Source organism: Oryzias melastigma, linkage group LG4, assembly GCF_002922805.2.
Source record: "Oryzias melastigma strain HK-1 linkage group LG4, ASM292280v2, whole genome shotgun sequence".
In the NCBI taxonomy this organism is placed as follows: Eukaryota; Metazoa; Chordata; class Actinopteri; order Beloniformes; family Adrianichthyidae; genus Oryzias; species Oryzias melastigma.
In genome coordinates this window covers 13121731-13135119 of record NC_050515.1, presented here as the reverse complement: position 1 = coordinate 13135119, position 13389 = coordinate 13121731, and the positions used below count along the sequence as shown (strand labels likewise).

At 37.8% G+C, this 13389-nt stretch overlaps 2 protein-coding genes across 6 annotated transcripts in view; one reads left to right on the top strand and one right to left on the bottom strand.

The window, feature by feature from the left end:
- Nucleotides 1-9939, top strand: part of pde4cb (phosphodiesterase 4C, cAMP-specific b) — a 111527-nt gene extending 101588 nt beyond the window's left edge. For all 5 annotated transcript variants that reach the window (XM_024278507.2, XM_036211536.1, XM_024278509.2 and 2 more), the window contains 8 exons: nucleotides 144-316; nucleotides 400-498; nucleotides 575-739; nucleotides 1752-1851; nucleotides 2748-2902; nucleotides 3158-3280; nucleotides 3457-3639; nucleotides 5687-9939. In XM_024278507.2, the coding sequence (XP_024134275.1) occupies nucleotides 144-316; nucleotides 400-498; nucleotides 575-739; nucleotides 1752-1851; nucleotides 2748-2902; nucleotides 3158-3280; nucleotides 3457-3639; nucleotides 5687-6250 (1562 nt within the window). In that variant the 3' untranslated portion in view covers nucleotides 6251-9939. The remainder of the gene's footprint in view (nucleotides 1-143; nucleotides 317-399; nucleotides 499-574; nucleotides 740-1751; nucleotides 1852-2747; nucleotides 2903-3157; nucleotides 3281-3456; nucleotides 3640-5686) is intronic.
- Nucleotides 9940-10626: 687 nt separating this feature from the next.
- Nucleotides 10627-13350, bottom strand: LOC112150310 (IFI30 lysosomal thiol reductase). Its single transcript, XM_024278514.2, has 7 exons — nucleotides 13164-13350; nucleotides 11862-12050; nucleotides 11697-11768; nucleotides 11523-11615; nucleotides 11215-11367; nucleotides 10901-10969; nucleotides 10627-10809 (listed from the first exon to the last, which is right to left on the bottom strand). The coding sequence occupies exons 1-7, from the start codon at nucleotides 13302-13304 to the stop codon at nucleotides 10753-10755; spliced, it is 774 nt and encodes a 257-aa protein (XP_024134282.1). The 5' UTR covers nucleotides 13305-13350; the 3' UTR covers nucleotides 10627-10752.
- Between the last annotated feature and the right edge of the window lie 39 nt (nucleotides 13351-13389).

The following is a 13389-nucleotide window of genomic DNA, read 5'->3' as shown; positions in this document are numbered from 1 at the left end:
TCCCTCTTTTTGGTAGAAATTAGCTCTGAAAAACAGCTCGGAGAGACTCCGACTGACCTGAACAGGAGGAAGCAGGCGTACAAAACAGATGGACAGATGGATGGATGGCCTCAATTTGACATATCTTTGTGTTTGTTTTCCAGAGAAGCAACATGACGTGGAGATCCTGTCTCCACCTCTTAAAGAGAAGGAGAAGAAGAAGAGGCCGATGTCACAGATCAGCGGCGTGAAAAAGGCAACGCAAAGCCCCAGTTTAGCGCCTGCATGCGTCTCTCGCTTCGGAGTCACCACGCCACACGAGAGCCTGCTGGCCAAAGTATAATGAACACACATGTTCGCACTGAAAGAATCGCACAAAAAAGCACTATCGTCTAACTTGTAGTGTTTCTATTTTTCCAGGAAATTGAGGTTACTGATCGGTGGGGGATGGACATTTTTAAGATTGCAGAATATTCAGGAAACCGTCCTTTGACAGTAATCATGTACTCCATCTTCCAGGTATCCTTCTCCTACAACCTTATCATTGTATTTACTTCTATGCTTTTGTATTTACGTGACTTCCTGTTTCTGACAGGAGCGAGATCTTCTGAAAACCTTTAAGATTCAAGCTGACACCTTCATCACCTTCATGATGACGTTAGAGGACCATTACCATGCAGACGTAGCCTATCACAACAACATCCATGCAGCTGACGTGGTGCAGTCCACCAACGTCCTCTTGTCCACTCCTGCACTAGCGGTGAGCAACAAAATCACACTAGAAAAGTCGCATTACCTACGATAATACTAGTGTGAAGGTTTTTTGCTGCGTGTGGTTGCTGAAGCTGCTGAAGTAATTTGCTTTAATTGTTGAAGAGATTTGCTAAAAATTAAAATGCTATTTGCATAATACTAAAGTTGCTTAAGTATTTCAGTAAATAAAACCTTATTAGAAAGTCAAATGATCAAATAAAAAAGATTGTATGTTGCTAAACTCAAAATTATCCTAAAAAAAAAAAACCTCAATAAATGTCAAATTAGTTCAAAATGTTAGCATGTTTCTAAATGTTAGCCTAACTCCAAAAAATTAGCCAAAATGTTAGTATAGTGCAAGAATACCCCTCCCCAAAAAAAACCCCAGTAAATGCCAAATTAGTGAAAAATTTTTGTATGTTGCTAAAATATTAGCTAATCTCAAGAATGTCCAAAAAAAAACCTCATTAGATGCCAAATTAGCCAAAAACGTTAGCATGTTGCTAAAATATTAGCTATACTAAAATTAGCCTTGAAAACATCAGTAGCATTAATGTCCTGAACGTGCTTAACGTTTTGGAGTTTGTGGAAAAAAAAAGTTACAAAAATTGCATGAAACCTTATATTGTGTAAAAGGCGTGAATGGCAAAAGTACAAGTATGAATGTGGTGAATATTTTTGAACCCAAAAGTGCTCAAAGAATTTGAAAAATTTCCTATTGACAACATTGGATGAAAAATCATATAAATTGTGAAAAATCTTAAAAACCTTAAAATATACGAATACGAAAAGTACAAGCATCCATGTCCTTAATGAGCTGAACGTTTTGATACCAAGATTGAAGAAATTGCTCAAAGCGTTCTTGTGTTTTTACGTGCCAAAAAATGTACGGAATCTGAAATAAACTATAAGAAGGAGAAACAGAATCACAGCATTCACACACTTAAGTGAACGTACCACTTCTAAGTTGGTTTTATTTAACATTTGCTTTTTCTTTTCCTCCTGTTTCTTCATCCCAGGCTGTATTCACAGACCTGGAGATCATGGCCGCTCTGTTCGCCAGCGCCATCCATGACGTCGACCATCCAGGAGTCTCAAACCAGTTCCTCATCAACACCAGTACGTTCCACTTTTATCGTTTTAGGAATTACCTACTGAATCACTTTGGACTAAACCTCGGTGTAACCGGTTTAACTTTCTACTTTTATTTTGAAAGTCATTGCAGTAACCTTTGATGATACGATGATTCTTTCCCAGGAACTACAGTAGAACATTTGCTTTATAAAGAATCTTTATCTAATTAACAGAAATGTTCATCAGTTGGTTGTTTACTATCCCTGTTTAAATAAAGATGTTGCCAAATAAAAGTGTTTATTTTGAAAGGAAACTGACATTTCTTCTGTAGTTCCTTTTTAGTTCTGTTTTTTTTCAGTGCAGAAATTGCTAGAATCAGTCATAAAAACCTTTTAACTTCTGCATTTGTTAAATCATATTTTCAAAACATTTATTGTAATGTACCAAATTTATGATTCAAACAATTTTTGATTGTGAAATGGTAATTGTGGAAAACAATTTTAAAGCTTTACATGTGAAAGGAGGAAAAATGTAAAGTTTCTGGCATATTGTATTGTTTAGATTTATATATAGTGAATTATTTTAAGTTACTGTAAATAGACATGAAGGGATAGCTTTAAAAAAGTATTTCCTTCTCCTTTTCAAACATGTATTGAATTCAGTTTGTGACTTTTCTTTTAGAAAAAGTATTGCATCAATTTTTTGGTTTTCTTTAAGTCTTTTTTTATTTTTACGTTTTGAAATAAATTAAACAATATAGTAGTTAAAATATCAGACCTCTTTTTATCTTGTTTTCTGGAAATGTGGACATCTTAGCTAATTCCATTTTAATCCAGTCTTTGTTTTTTTAATCAACGTCTCCAAAAGTAATCAGATTACCTTGGACTTTTCTTCAAGTCAGTTTAGTTGTTTTTTACAGGATTTCCTGTGTGTTCCTGCAGGTTCTGAGTTGGCGCTGATGTACAACGACGCGTCGGTGCTGGAGAACCATCACCTTGCTGTGGGCTTCAAACTTCTGCAGGAAGAAAACTGTGACATTTTTGAGAACCTCAGCAAGAAGCAGAGAGACTCCCTCCGCAAGATGGTCATAGACATGGTGAGAGCATAGAGAGAACTGAGAATCAGACGGAAAAGTCGTGGTAAAAGTTCAACTCCGAGGCAAATTTCAAATGAATTCCTGCTGCTCTGCAGAAACTATGTCCAAGAGAACTACTGATTTTTTATTTTTTTTTGGCTAAAAACAGCATAATCATAATTAAAAGAGCACTGGGAACGCTTTGAAGCTAGACGAAAAATTGATTGATGTTGGACTTTAAAGTACAAAATGTTTTATTAATGATTTCCTCTTTAGGTGCTGGCCACAGATATGTCAAAACACATAAACTTCCTGGCAGACATGAAAACTATGGTGGAGACTAAGAAGGTGACAAGTTCGGGAGTGCTGCTGCTTGACAACTACTCTGACCGCATCCAGGTTTGAGATAAAACTGATACTGATGCTTTAATTGTGGTTGAAGTAATTAAAAAAGTTTGCTAATTACTACTTTTTCCTAACAATCAAAGCTAATGCTGTGTTTGTAACCAAGCATTTTCTTGAAATGTGGTGCAATTTTGTCATTTAAGGCGGCATTTGTGATGCTGTTTCTGCAGGTTCTACAGAACATGGTCCACTGTGCTGACTTGAGCAACCCAACCAAGCCTCTGGAGCTTTACCGCAAGTGGACGGACCGCATCATGATGGAGCTGTTCACACAGGGAGACAGAGAACGGGAGAAAGGCATGGAGATCAGCCCCATGTGTGACAAACACAACGCCTCCATAGAGAAGACTCAGGTAAGTTCTGCTGTCATGCATTCAAAAAATGTTCTGTTTACGTCATAATGTGGAAGCTGAAAACGGCCTGCCCTCCTCCCTTTTTTTAATTGTTTTCTTGTGTCATGAGAAAACAAATTACGAGATAATAAAGAATGTTTTGTGGCGTCCCTCTCTTTCTGTTCCGCACCGACATGCCGAGACTTAACCTGTTTTAACAACAAAAACAGGAAAAGAAAACACTCAAAAAAATATATTTTTGTCTATTTTTTTATTTATTAGGTGATCTACACTCCTCAAATGCCTAAATTCTGTCTCATGCACCATCCCCCTCCTTTTATTTCCCAAAAACCCCCAACAACACCCGACGAGCATCTCCATATGGTGCGTTCACTGAGCTCCAGACATTAGTGGACCCAAACAACCACCCAGCCCAATTCAATCCAACACTTTTGTCATTTTAATACAGTCCACAGCACATCGAAGCAGTTTTTCAGAAAAAATGTTAACCATATGGATCTGTTCTTTTAGTGTTTGACATTCTCTCTGATGAACTACTTTGTTTTTGCTGCAGATGTTCAGAGCTCAGTGAACGCACCAGGCAGAAACACTCGGCGGCTCTGGGTTCCGTCATTCAACCTGTCGTCTGAGGTTTTAGGGAAATAACTATGGGGTCAAATCAGGATCAGCTTAAAGTGAGCAAAAAACAGATTGAAAACTTGAAAAATAGACAGTAACTGAAAAAAATAGAAAATTTGAAAACTTATAAAAAAATTGAAAATTTGAAAACAAGACATTGTAAATAAAAAAATGGTTTGAAATCTTTGAAAAAAAGAAAATTTTAAAAAAAATTTAATGAAAAAAACTGAAAACTTGAAATAAAGCTTGAAAATTTGAAAAAAAAAATGATAAAACTTGAAATAAACAAAAAAAACTTTAAATCTAAAAATTACTGATTAAAAAAATACCCATTAGTAACAGCTACTGTTTTTTAATGTTCTTTTTTTTCCTGAATCTTCACTTTCAGTCCTCAGTTTTACAGTTTCAATTCTGATTTTCGAACTGAGCTTAATTTTCACAATGTCATTCACAATGTCTTGTTTTCAAATTTTTTCAGTTTTCAAATTTTCAAAAAACCTTTTCAGTTACAATGTCTATTTTTCAAGTTTTCAATCTGTTTTTTGCTCCCTTTAAGCTGATCCTAATTTGACCCCATAAATAACCGACAGAACTCTGGGTGGATGAGCGTCTCTGCCTGTCAAACACCAGAAAAACGTTTCAATATGTAATTGATTAATTTATCTGTGTTTAACATTTTCTTTGACAAACTGCTTTGTTTTGCTGTGGGTTGTAGAAAAAAGACGAAAGTATTTTGTAGCGTACTGAGTTGGGCTGTTTGGGTCCGCTAATGTCCAGAAGTCAGTGAACGCACCACGCAGTCACTCATTAGCCCTGGGTTCTGTCATCTGGGTTTTTTAGAGAAATAAAAGGAGGGAAAATGTGCTTGAGACTGAATTTAGACGTTTTAGTAGCGTGGATCCAGTAATAAATTTTAAAAAAATAGACAATAAAAAAAGAGACTTAAAACAGGTAAAGTCTCAGTGCAGGAAAGAGGGACGCTACAATAAATTCATTGTCTTGTTATCGCAAGAAAATGAAATTTGTTTTCTAGTGATAATGAGATAGTGGATCTCATTATCACGAGAAAAAAATGAAGAGCAGACCGTTTTCTGCTTCTGTATTACAGTGTGGAGATTACCATATTTGTTGGACTATAAGTCACTTCCTAGTATAAATAGAACACCTGGCAAAAGTATGCAAAATGTATATTTACTATGTTAAATATGGAAAAATTTGAGATGACTTCCTCAGCAGTCATATTTATCATGATAAATATGGAAAAATATGGTTGTTTCTTTCTTGAAGTTTGTAGTTTTTTTTAGCAGTCTGATAATACTGTGATCTTGGTGTTCTATATTTTTAATGAAAAAGACTGAAATTTTAACATTTTCAATCAGTTGTCAAAATAAAGCAATCCTGCTCTGTTGTTAAATGTCTTTGTAACTAGGTGGGGTTCATTGACTATGTCGTTCACCCGCTGTGGGAAACGTGGGCAGACCTGGTTCATCCTGACGCCCAGGATATCCTGGAAACTCTTGAGGACAATCGGGAGTGGTACCAGAGCATGATCCCCCGCAGCCCTTCACCCACCAGCCCAGAGGAGCACCACAACGAGGGGAGGCCCTCTGACGGAGCTGTCGGGACGGGAGGCCCTGCTCATTTAGGAGGTGGAGGAGACAAGTTCCAGTTTGAACTCACCCTGGAGGAGGAGGAGGAGGAGGAGGAGGAGGAAGAAGTGGACTCTGACCTGGAAAGCCCCCTAGAGGAGGAGTCGCAGACATCCAGGGACAGACACCTGGACTCTTCCTCCCCCTCGCTTTCTCCGGACCCCCGGAACAGCAGGTACCGCCCCCCGTCGCCTCACCCCTCCCGGACTCTGAATCAGACTTCGATGTCGGTGCGGAGCCTCAACTCCCACAGGATGCCGGCCTCCCCGGGGCGGGAAGCTGTTCAGGACAGAGATCCAAGCCAGGACGGTGACAGAGTGACCTGCCTGCACATGGGCACGTAATAATCAGCACAAGCTGCCCTGCCACAGAGACACGAGTGCTGGGCATGAGGAGGTGTGAGCAGGGCAAGCCTTTACCAATAAAGTCTGTAAAATCACCACAGTCCCTTTACACTGGAGAAACCTCTCTGGAAAAACACAGGAACGTTCTTCCTCTGTCTTTTTCTTTTTTTTCAGCAAGATGAGTTATTTCCGTCTCCGTCTGAGTGCCTGATTAGGCCTATTAGTCCAGTCCTGGCTTGGTGTAGCTTCAGTCTGAGGATTTCCAGACAATAACTGCTCACTTAACTGGGAAGAGGAGTGGAGTCGCGGCTTCCACACAAAGACAGGATAACAAAGTTAAAGGAAATGTCTTCCTTCAAAATAACTGTGACATTCAAATGTGCAGCGAACGAGGATCGCGGTGGTGTGACAGGGTCCTGGAATACGTATTTTTTTGCACCATAGATTTACCTTGGGATACAATTTGAATGAGTTCTGGTTGGGATAAGTGAGTATGATTTCTGTGTTTTGAGAATGATACGTGAGACAAATCATCAAACCAAATCCAAGATTTAAACGAGCAAGAAGAAAATGGATGGACCTCAACCTCAGGGTATGAAGAGAATTCTAATGTAGCACAGATGTACTGGGTACTGCTGATCCTACCCTCAACCGTCCTTCCTGATAGGCTCCAAACCAGAGACCAATGGGATTTTAGCTGAACAAAAGGGTCCCTTCATACATGTGAAACCCTTTAACAGAGAATTAGGCAACTATAGTTGACCGAATCCCTAAACCAGCTTGTAGCATCACAGAAACAACATTCTCAGAAGAAACAATAGACACCACCTGTATGATTAGTTTTAGCTTTAATTTATTTTTTACCTAAGATGATTGTAAAAACAAAATTGTGTTTAACTTTTCATACTGTTCCTTGTTGTGTGTTTGCAGGTGTTGTGTGTATTTCTGTGCTTCAAAGAGGAAAAAGAAAAAAAAAAAAGCATTTTTTGATTCAGGGTGCCTCCGGTTCGCAGTAGCACTTTACCGTCTCTGCCGTTCTGCTCTTCTTTTCAGTCACAAAGGGCTCAACGCACAACAGGCCTACTGATCACACACACAAAATGTATGAATAAATAAAAATAGTTCAGGATATTTAATAGCAGGCACCAGAAAGCAGGGCAGGAAACAGTGAAAAGCCTCAGCACAGGATGGACCAATAGGAGGCCCTCTAGTGGTGAAAGTTGGAAATGTCATGCCAGAAGTTTTTAGATAAATCTGCTTTCACAAGTGAATAGCAAGAGTCTTGAGAAATGGCACGTAACAATATATATTGCGATAAATCCCATCAGAGACAAAATCTTACAACTTATTAACCCTTAACTGTCTGCTGAACCAAATGGCAGAGCACATTTAGAAAACATGCTTTCAAAAATATGTGTGTATTACCCCCCAAGGTACGGAGCCCCTAAAGGGACATTAAAGAAAAAAATATTAAAGCAAAAAAAAAAAAAAAATCCCAAAAATTGAAGTAAACCACTTACTATCTGGTGAGCACAGCTTTGTAACTTGTACATTTTGTTTTTAAAAAAAATTGTCAGAGTTCTATACCCTTCAAATGTTAAAATTTAATTGTAATTATCTCATTGTACTCTGTAACAATAACAACGAGGCTAATAATGAGTCAGCATGTAGCAAAAGCTGAGATCTTGTTGTTTTCATGCCGTGTAAAGCTGCTGAAAGAAGTTCAGTTTGCTGTGTTACAGACTACCGGTGAAAATTTTAGTGGAAAACAAAAATTAAGAAACGATGTGTTTGCTTATAAGTAAGTATCGTCTTGCCCGCATTTTAAAATGATGCAATGAAGTATCGCGATATTTCATTGAATCAGTATTTTCCTACACCCCAATTCACAAAATTTCTGACTCATTTTGTCAAATTCAAATTTAAAAAATATTTTATATTTGATGGCACAAAGAAATAGGGTAGATTTTGACTATATAGTTAAATTCTGTGCTCTCATGTGAAAATAGCCCTTTATGGTTCAACTTTACTTTAATCAAGAGATCTTGAGAGTTCAACAGGAGTCCCGTCGGATCTTTTATGCCAAACTTTTCATTCAATTAGGCAAAATCCTGAAGGAAAAAATGATGGCACCCACCAGTTTAAAAAAAAAAATCTCTTTCCTTGAATTGCCCCGTGATAAGAGAACAGAGGTCTGTTGTCCTGCCCTGCTGACAGGTTCTGCTGCAGAGCTCAGCTTCGTGGAAACTAAACTGTATCCCGTCAGGTTACAGGTCGTTCTTAATCCTTCATTTTTGGATAAAAATATATACCACAGGTGTTCACACACACCTGCCAGCCTACATTACTGTACATTTTTACACTAAAGATTTTAAACTGATGATTGTGTCATTAATTTTACAGTGTTAGTTTTTACCAAATGAGACATGTTAACAGTATTTTAAAGCTGACATTTTCTTAGATTTTTTGTGCAGTTTAGGTTCTTTAGCCCTTTTGCTAATCAGATAGCTGAGACTTAAGAATGTGTGTTTCATGATTTCGATGTCTGTCTGTACACGAGTCCAGAGTTGTGTTCGTCACCATCTCTGAGTAGAAATTCAATGAAGTATGTAAGCACTACAGAAGATACGATGCACTTCCTGGTTAGGCAGTAGTAGAGGAACACTAGTCGAGCAGTATTTCATTAACTAGAGAGCTTTATTGATCAGCCTTACTGTACAGGTGATAGGAGAGGCTGTGCCTTGTGTTGAGGGACCATGTGCTCATCCACAGATGCTGATCCTCAGACTGTTTGACTCCATTTTCCTTTGATAAAACCTCTGGGGTTTAGATACGTTTGTTTTTTTATTTATGTTTTTAAATCTTTAAACCTTTTTATTCCATATTCTGGTCATTTTCTGCCATAAAAGGAGCTGTAAGATGTATCCGTCAGCATCATCGCAGAGAAACATCTTCATTCGACGGAGCTTTACACTTTGTCTCACTGTGAAATGTTTTCTGGGGTGCTGTAATTTTCCACTAAGCTTCCACTGGTGATCGATGCCACAGACGTCAGGTTAAACATTACCTGGCTTTTATTTTGAAGGATTGAGATCAGGTTTCAAAAATCAAGGAAAGGAAATGTAGAAATTTTCCACAAGAACTCATTTCCGAATAGTAAACTTAATTTAGTCTTTAAGTGTGACTTAAATGAAAACAGTTGGGACATTTTTTAAAGATCATTTTCATACTGAAGTTCTTCTGCTAGATGGGAGAATGAAATAACAGTCTGAGGAATTATGCCAGCATTCGGAGTTCAGCATCATGGCCCGTCACAGGGACATAACAGTGCCACATAGTGTTCAATGTGATAACAAGCAGGAGAATCCCTGTTTTTTTTTTTGTTTTTTCGTGTCAATACTGCCTTTATTACTGTTCACGCTGTCCTGTTTTCTCAAATTCTGTGTCGTGCAAACGTATAAAAAGATATTTATTCTTCAAACGTGTCCGTCCAGACAAAGTACTGTAACATAGGACATTTGATTTTATGTTCTGGAGCCTAAAAATCAAGTACTTTACAAGTATGTATACAAGTATGTCACTCCAATGTTTTTGTCAAAGAAAGTATATTTTTGTTTCACATTTTAAGCCAAAAGTCTCTGGAGTTCAGGGTGTTTTAAAGGGGAATTGCCAATAAATTATATAATGGATATTTTTGTGGGTTTTTTTTTCTTTGAAGAATTTTACAAAAAAAAAAGTGAGAATAAATGAACCCATTTGTCCCACCAAAATAATGTTTAATGTTTGTCCTAAAATCTGAAAATATTAAAAGTCCTTTAGGAAGGTTTGCATTTACAAAATGTAAAGCCACATTTGAATTTAAGAAATGCATTTCCTGCTGAAAATGAATACAAAGGACAGACCGTCCTCACTTACCACCACATACATATATACTAGTTGGACCTCAGTCTGGTAGACAGGGGGACATGGTTAAATCTGCACTTCAGACTGAGTCTAGGATCATCCTGCTGGTTGGGCCTCGTGAATATAAGGGAAAAATATATGACAATTAGATAAAAAAAAAGCTTTTTTTTTTTTTATAAAGTAAACTACTCAAAGCCCAGTCAGTGGTGCAGAGGTAGAGCGGTCGACCCCTGATTCGAAGTCTGCAGACTCTGCGTCAGCCCTACCTGGCCACACACCGAAGTGTCCCTGATCAAAACACTGATCCATCTTCCACCAAGATGGAGGAAAAAAAAAATGTTTGCCATTTCTTTACTTTTGGTTTTCTTGACTCTGGCTTTAGAATCTTATGACTGTCTTTAAAAAAAATAAAAAATAAAAGCATTAAGGGTAAAACGTCATTTATGTTCTTAGAAAAAAAATGAGTCAAGAACTTTTTTGGAGGAAAAAGTTTAGTCATATGTGAGGATAAATGTACAAACTGCTTTGTAAACATAATATAGCAAAAGAAACACATTAGTAAATATCTTCATTAAATTCAAGTACCAAAACTTTTATGTTCAGTCACTTTGGCTGAGTTTGACGGAGGCTCCGATGCAGGCGGGAGGCTTCACTCCCTAGAGAGAGAGAGAAAAAAAAAAATCTTACATTAATTAACTGATTAGTTTAAAAAAAATAAATAAAAATTCAAGAGGTGGAAAAACATACCTGATAGAGCTCACAAACCAGATGGAAAAGAGAGGAGCTTGCCTTTTCTTCATGCTCTTCCGTGTATTCCTGCCACACAGAAGTCTAAAGTCATGCACCTGACCCACTTTTCTCAAGTATTCCCATCTCTGCATGCATTTCTAACCGCTCAGCCATTTTTCTACTTTTACTAACTTATAATCTTTGTCAGTCTGAACACTTTCCTCAAACTATTATTCAGTGAAGAAGATAACCACCATTAGTGGGTGCTGATATTTTATTTTTTCAACTTTGAGCATATTTGATTGATTAGGAGTGAGGAGGTGGAACTTTACCCCATTAAAAGTGACCCAAGGAACATGCGTGTGCGGGGGGTTCAGAGCTCTGGTCATGACTGCATTGCCATGCATCAGGCGGTACCCCAAGTCTCCACTGACACAGGAGTTCACACTGGACCAGGACACAGAGGGAGCGTACAGGTGGAGACACTGAGTCAGGCAGAAGAAGAGAAGAGACGGTCAGCAACAGTATTCCAGATTCTGTATGTTACAAACTGTATTTATTTACTGTCTAACTAAAAGGATTTCTAGTGTTTCTTGTTGTAATGCATCTCAATAACCCTAATACTCCTGTGGATACTCACTGGCTGTGCAGCATTGAGCACATCTGCAGATGACTCCATGCAGTAGATGATTTGAAATGCAAGGGAGTTTGTTGTTAAATGTAGAATACAGGCCTTAGGAAGAAGATGAATCATTAGCCAAAAAGAAAGAATAATTTCTAAAAATAATTTAAATGCTGGCAACAAGTTGTAAACCTGAATCATGTTTCCTCTGCATTCAGGTTCCCCGTGCTGACAGATGAAGCCTGGAGTTGGTGACTGGACCTCCTACAAAAAAAAAAAAAAAAGTAAAATTAGGTTTTCAGGTTTGGCTTGTTCTTCCAAAGACATCTCAGAGCAGCCGAATGCTGATGAACGCACCTGAGCATTTCCATAAGGCACCAGTGTGACAGACATGATGTCCTTTAGCATTAGCCAGGTGGGGAACAACTGCTCACTGATGAAAATCCTGCAGTCTGGACACAAGGTCTCATAGTACAGCGTGATGGACACTGGAGGGACCGTCTCATTTGGCCTGATAGCATTTAGCTCCATGCACTGTTTCTGAACCTATTAGACAGAAATCAAATAATTGGACAATGACCATCAATTCAAAACTTTATTTGTAGAGAACTTTTCCAACAAAAGTACATAAAACTACTTTTTTCCTCAAATTTAATAAACAAAAAGCAAGACAAAAAAATATAAATCACAGGTATGAATGATTTTAGGAAAATAAAATCCAGTTTTTGTTAGATTTTTAATTTGTTGGATTAAATTGATGTCAGATTAAAAAAAATAACACTTGCACACTGAAAAGTATTCTATTTTTGTTACTAATTTATTTCACCCTGCTAACTTTACATCAACTTATATAAGAACTCCGTAACCCTTCCGCTCTCCTTAGTTTGTTTACATTAAAAGTGGGGTCATCTGGACCCCCCAAGACAGTGCGCTGAACTTTTTTTTATCTTTGATTTTTGAGTTTCACTAATGTCCATGACAGACATAAAATCCTGTCCACCTTTGTCATGGAAGGAATCACATATCAATATGTGGTTGGAGTCAACTGGACCCCAAAGAGAGCGGAAGGGTTAAACATGTTGCTCCTGCCTTCATTTGGTTCATATAAAACAGTTTGCTTGAATATTAGACATTTGGACTATTCAACAAACTGTTAAAAAAAGACATCTTGCAACTAAGATAGTTGCATTACATTCTCAAAACATTATTTTTTTTGTTATATGGAAAATCATTTCCAGAATGTTAGTAAATATCACTTAAATTGAAGGATAAAAGTCTAAAGTCTTTGCTGTGGTTCACTCCACAGCCAGTTTTTAAACAGATTAAGTGTTTGATGTGACCCAGAGCACATGAAGAACCTCTGGTGGTCAATTTATGCAGCATGACTCTCATTAAAGAGCAGAAATGTTGAACTCTACAAACTGTTTCAGAGCCCAGAAAGACTCAAACTTGTATTTTAACCATTTTTACCACAAATATAAAACCTCTTTTTATAGTATGCGAGGCTTTTATTGTGTTAAATGCTTCCTCTTTGTTACAAAATAAAAGCTTTCAGTCGTTTTATTGCAATTTAAAATATATATTTGCTTAAATTTTAACCAAATCTTCCTCCCAAAACAAAATCAGAACACCTGTAAACCTGTCATCCGTTTTACTCACCTTACACTCTATAGCTATTTCCAGAGAGCGACACCATTGAGATGGAGGATAATGACAGGACGGCTTCGGATGGGAAATTCCGAGCGCAGTCCGGTCCACAGAGACCAGAAGAACCGCAGCCAGCAGCCGCAGCAGCTCCATGCTTCACACAACAGCAAAACTCAAACCAAGTAGGGCTTTAAACCAGAGCCGCCGAGGGCCCGCCCCTTTAACTGTTTACGTCTGT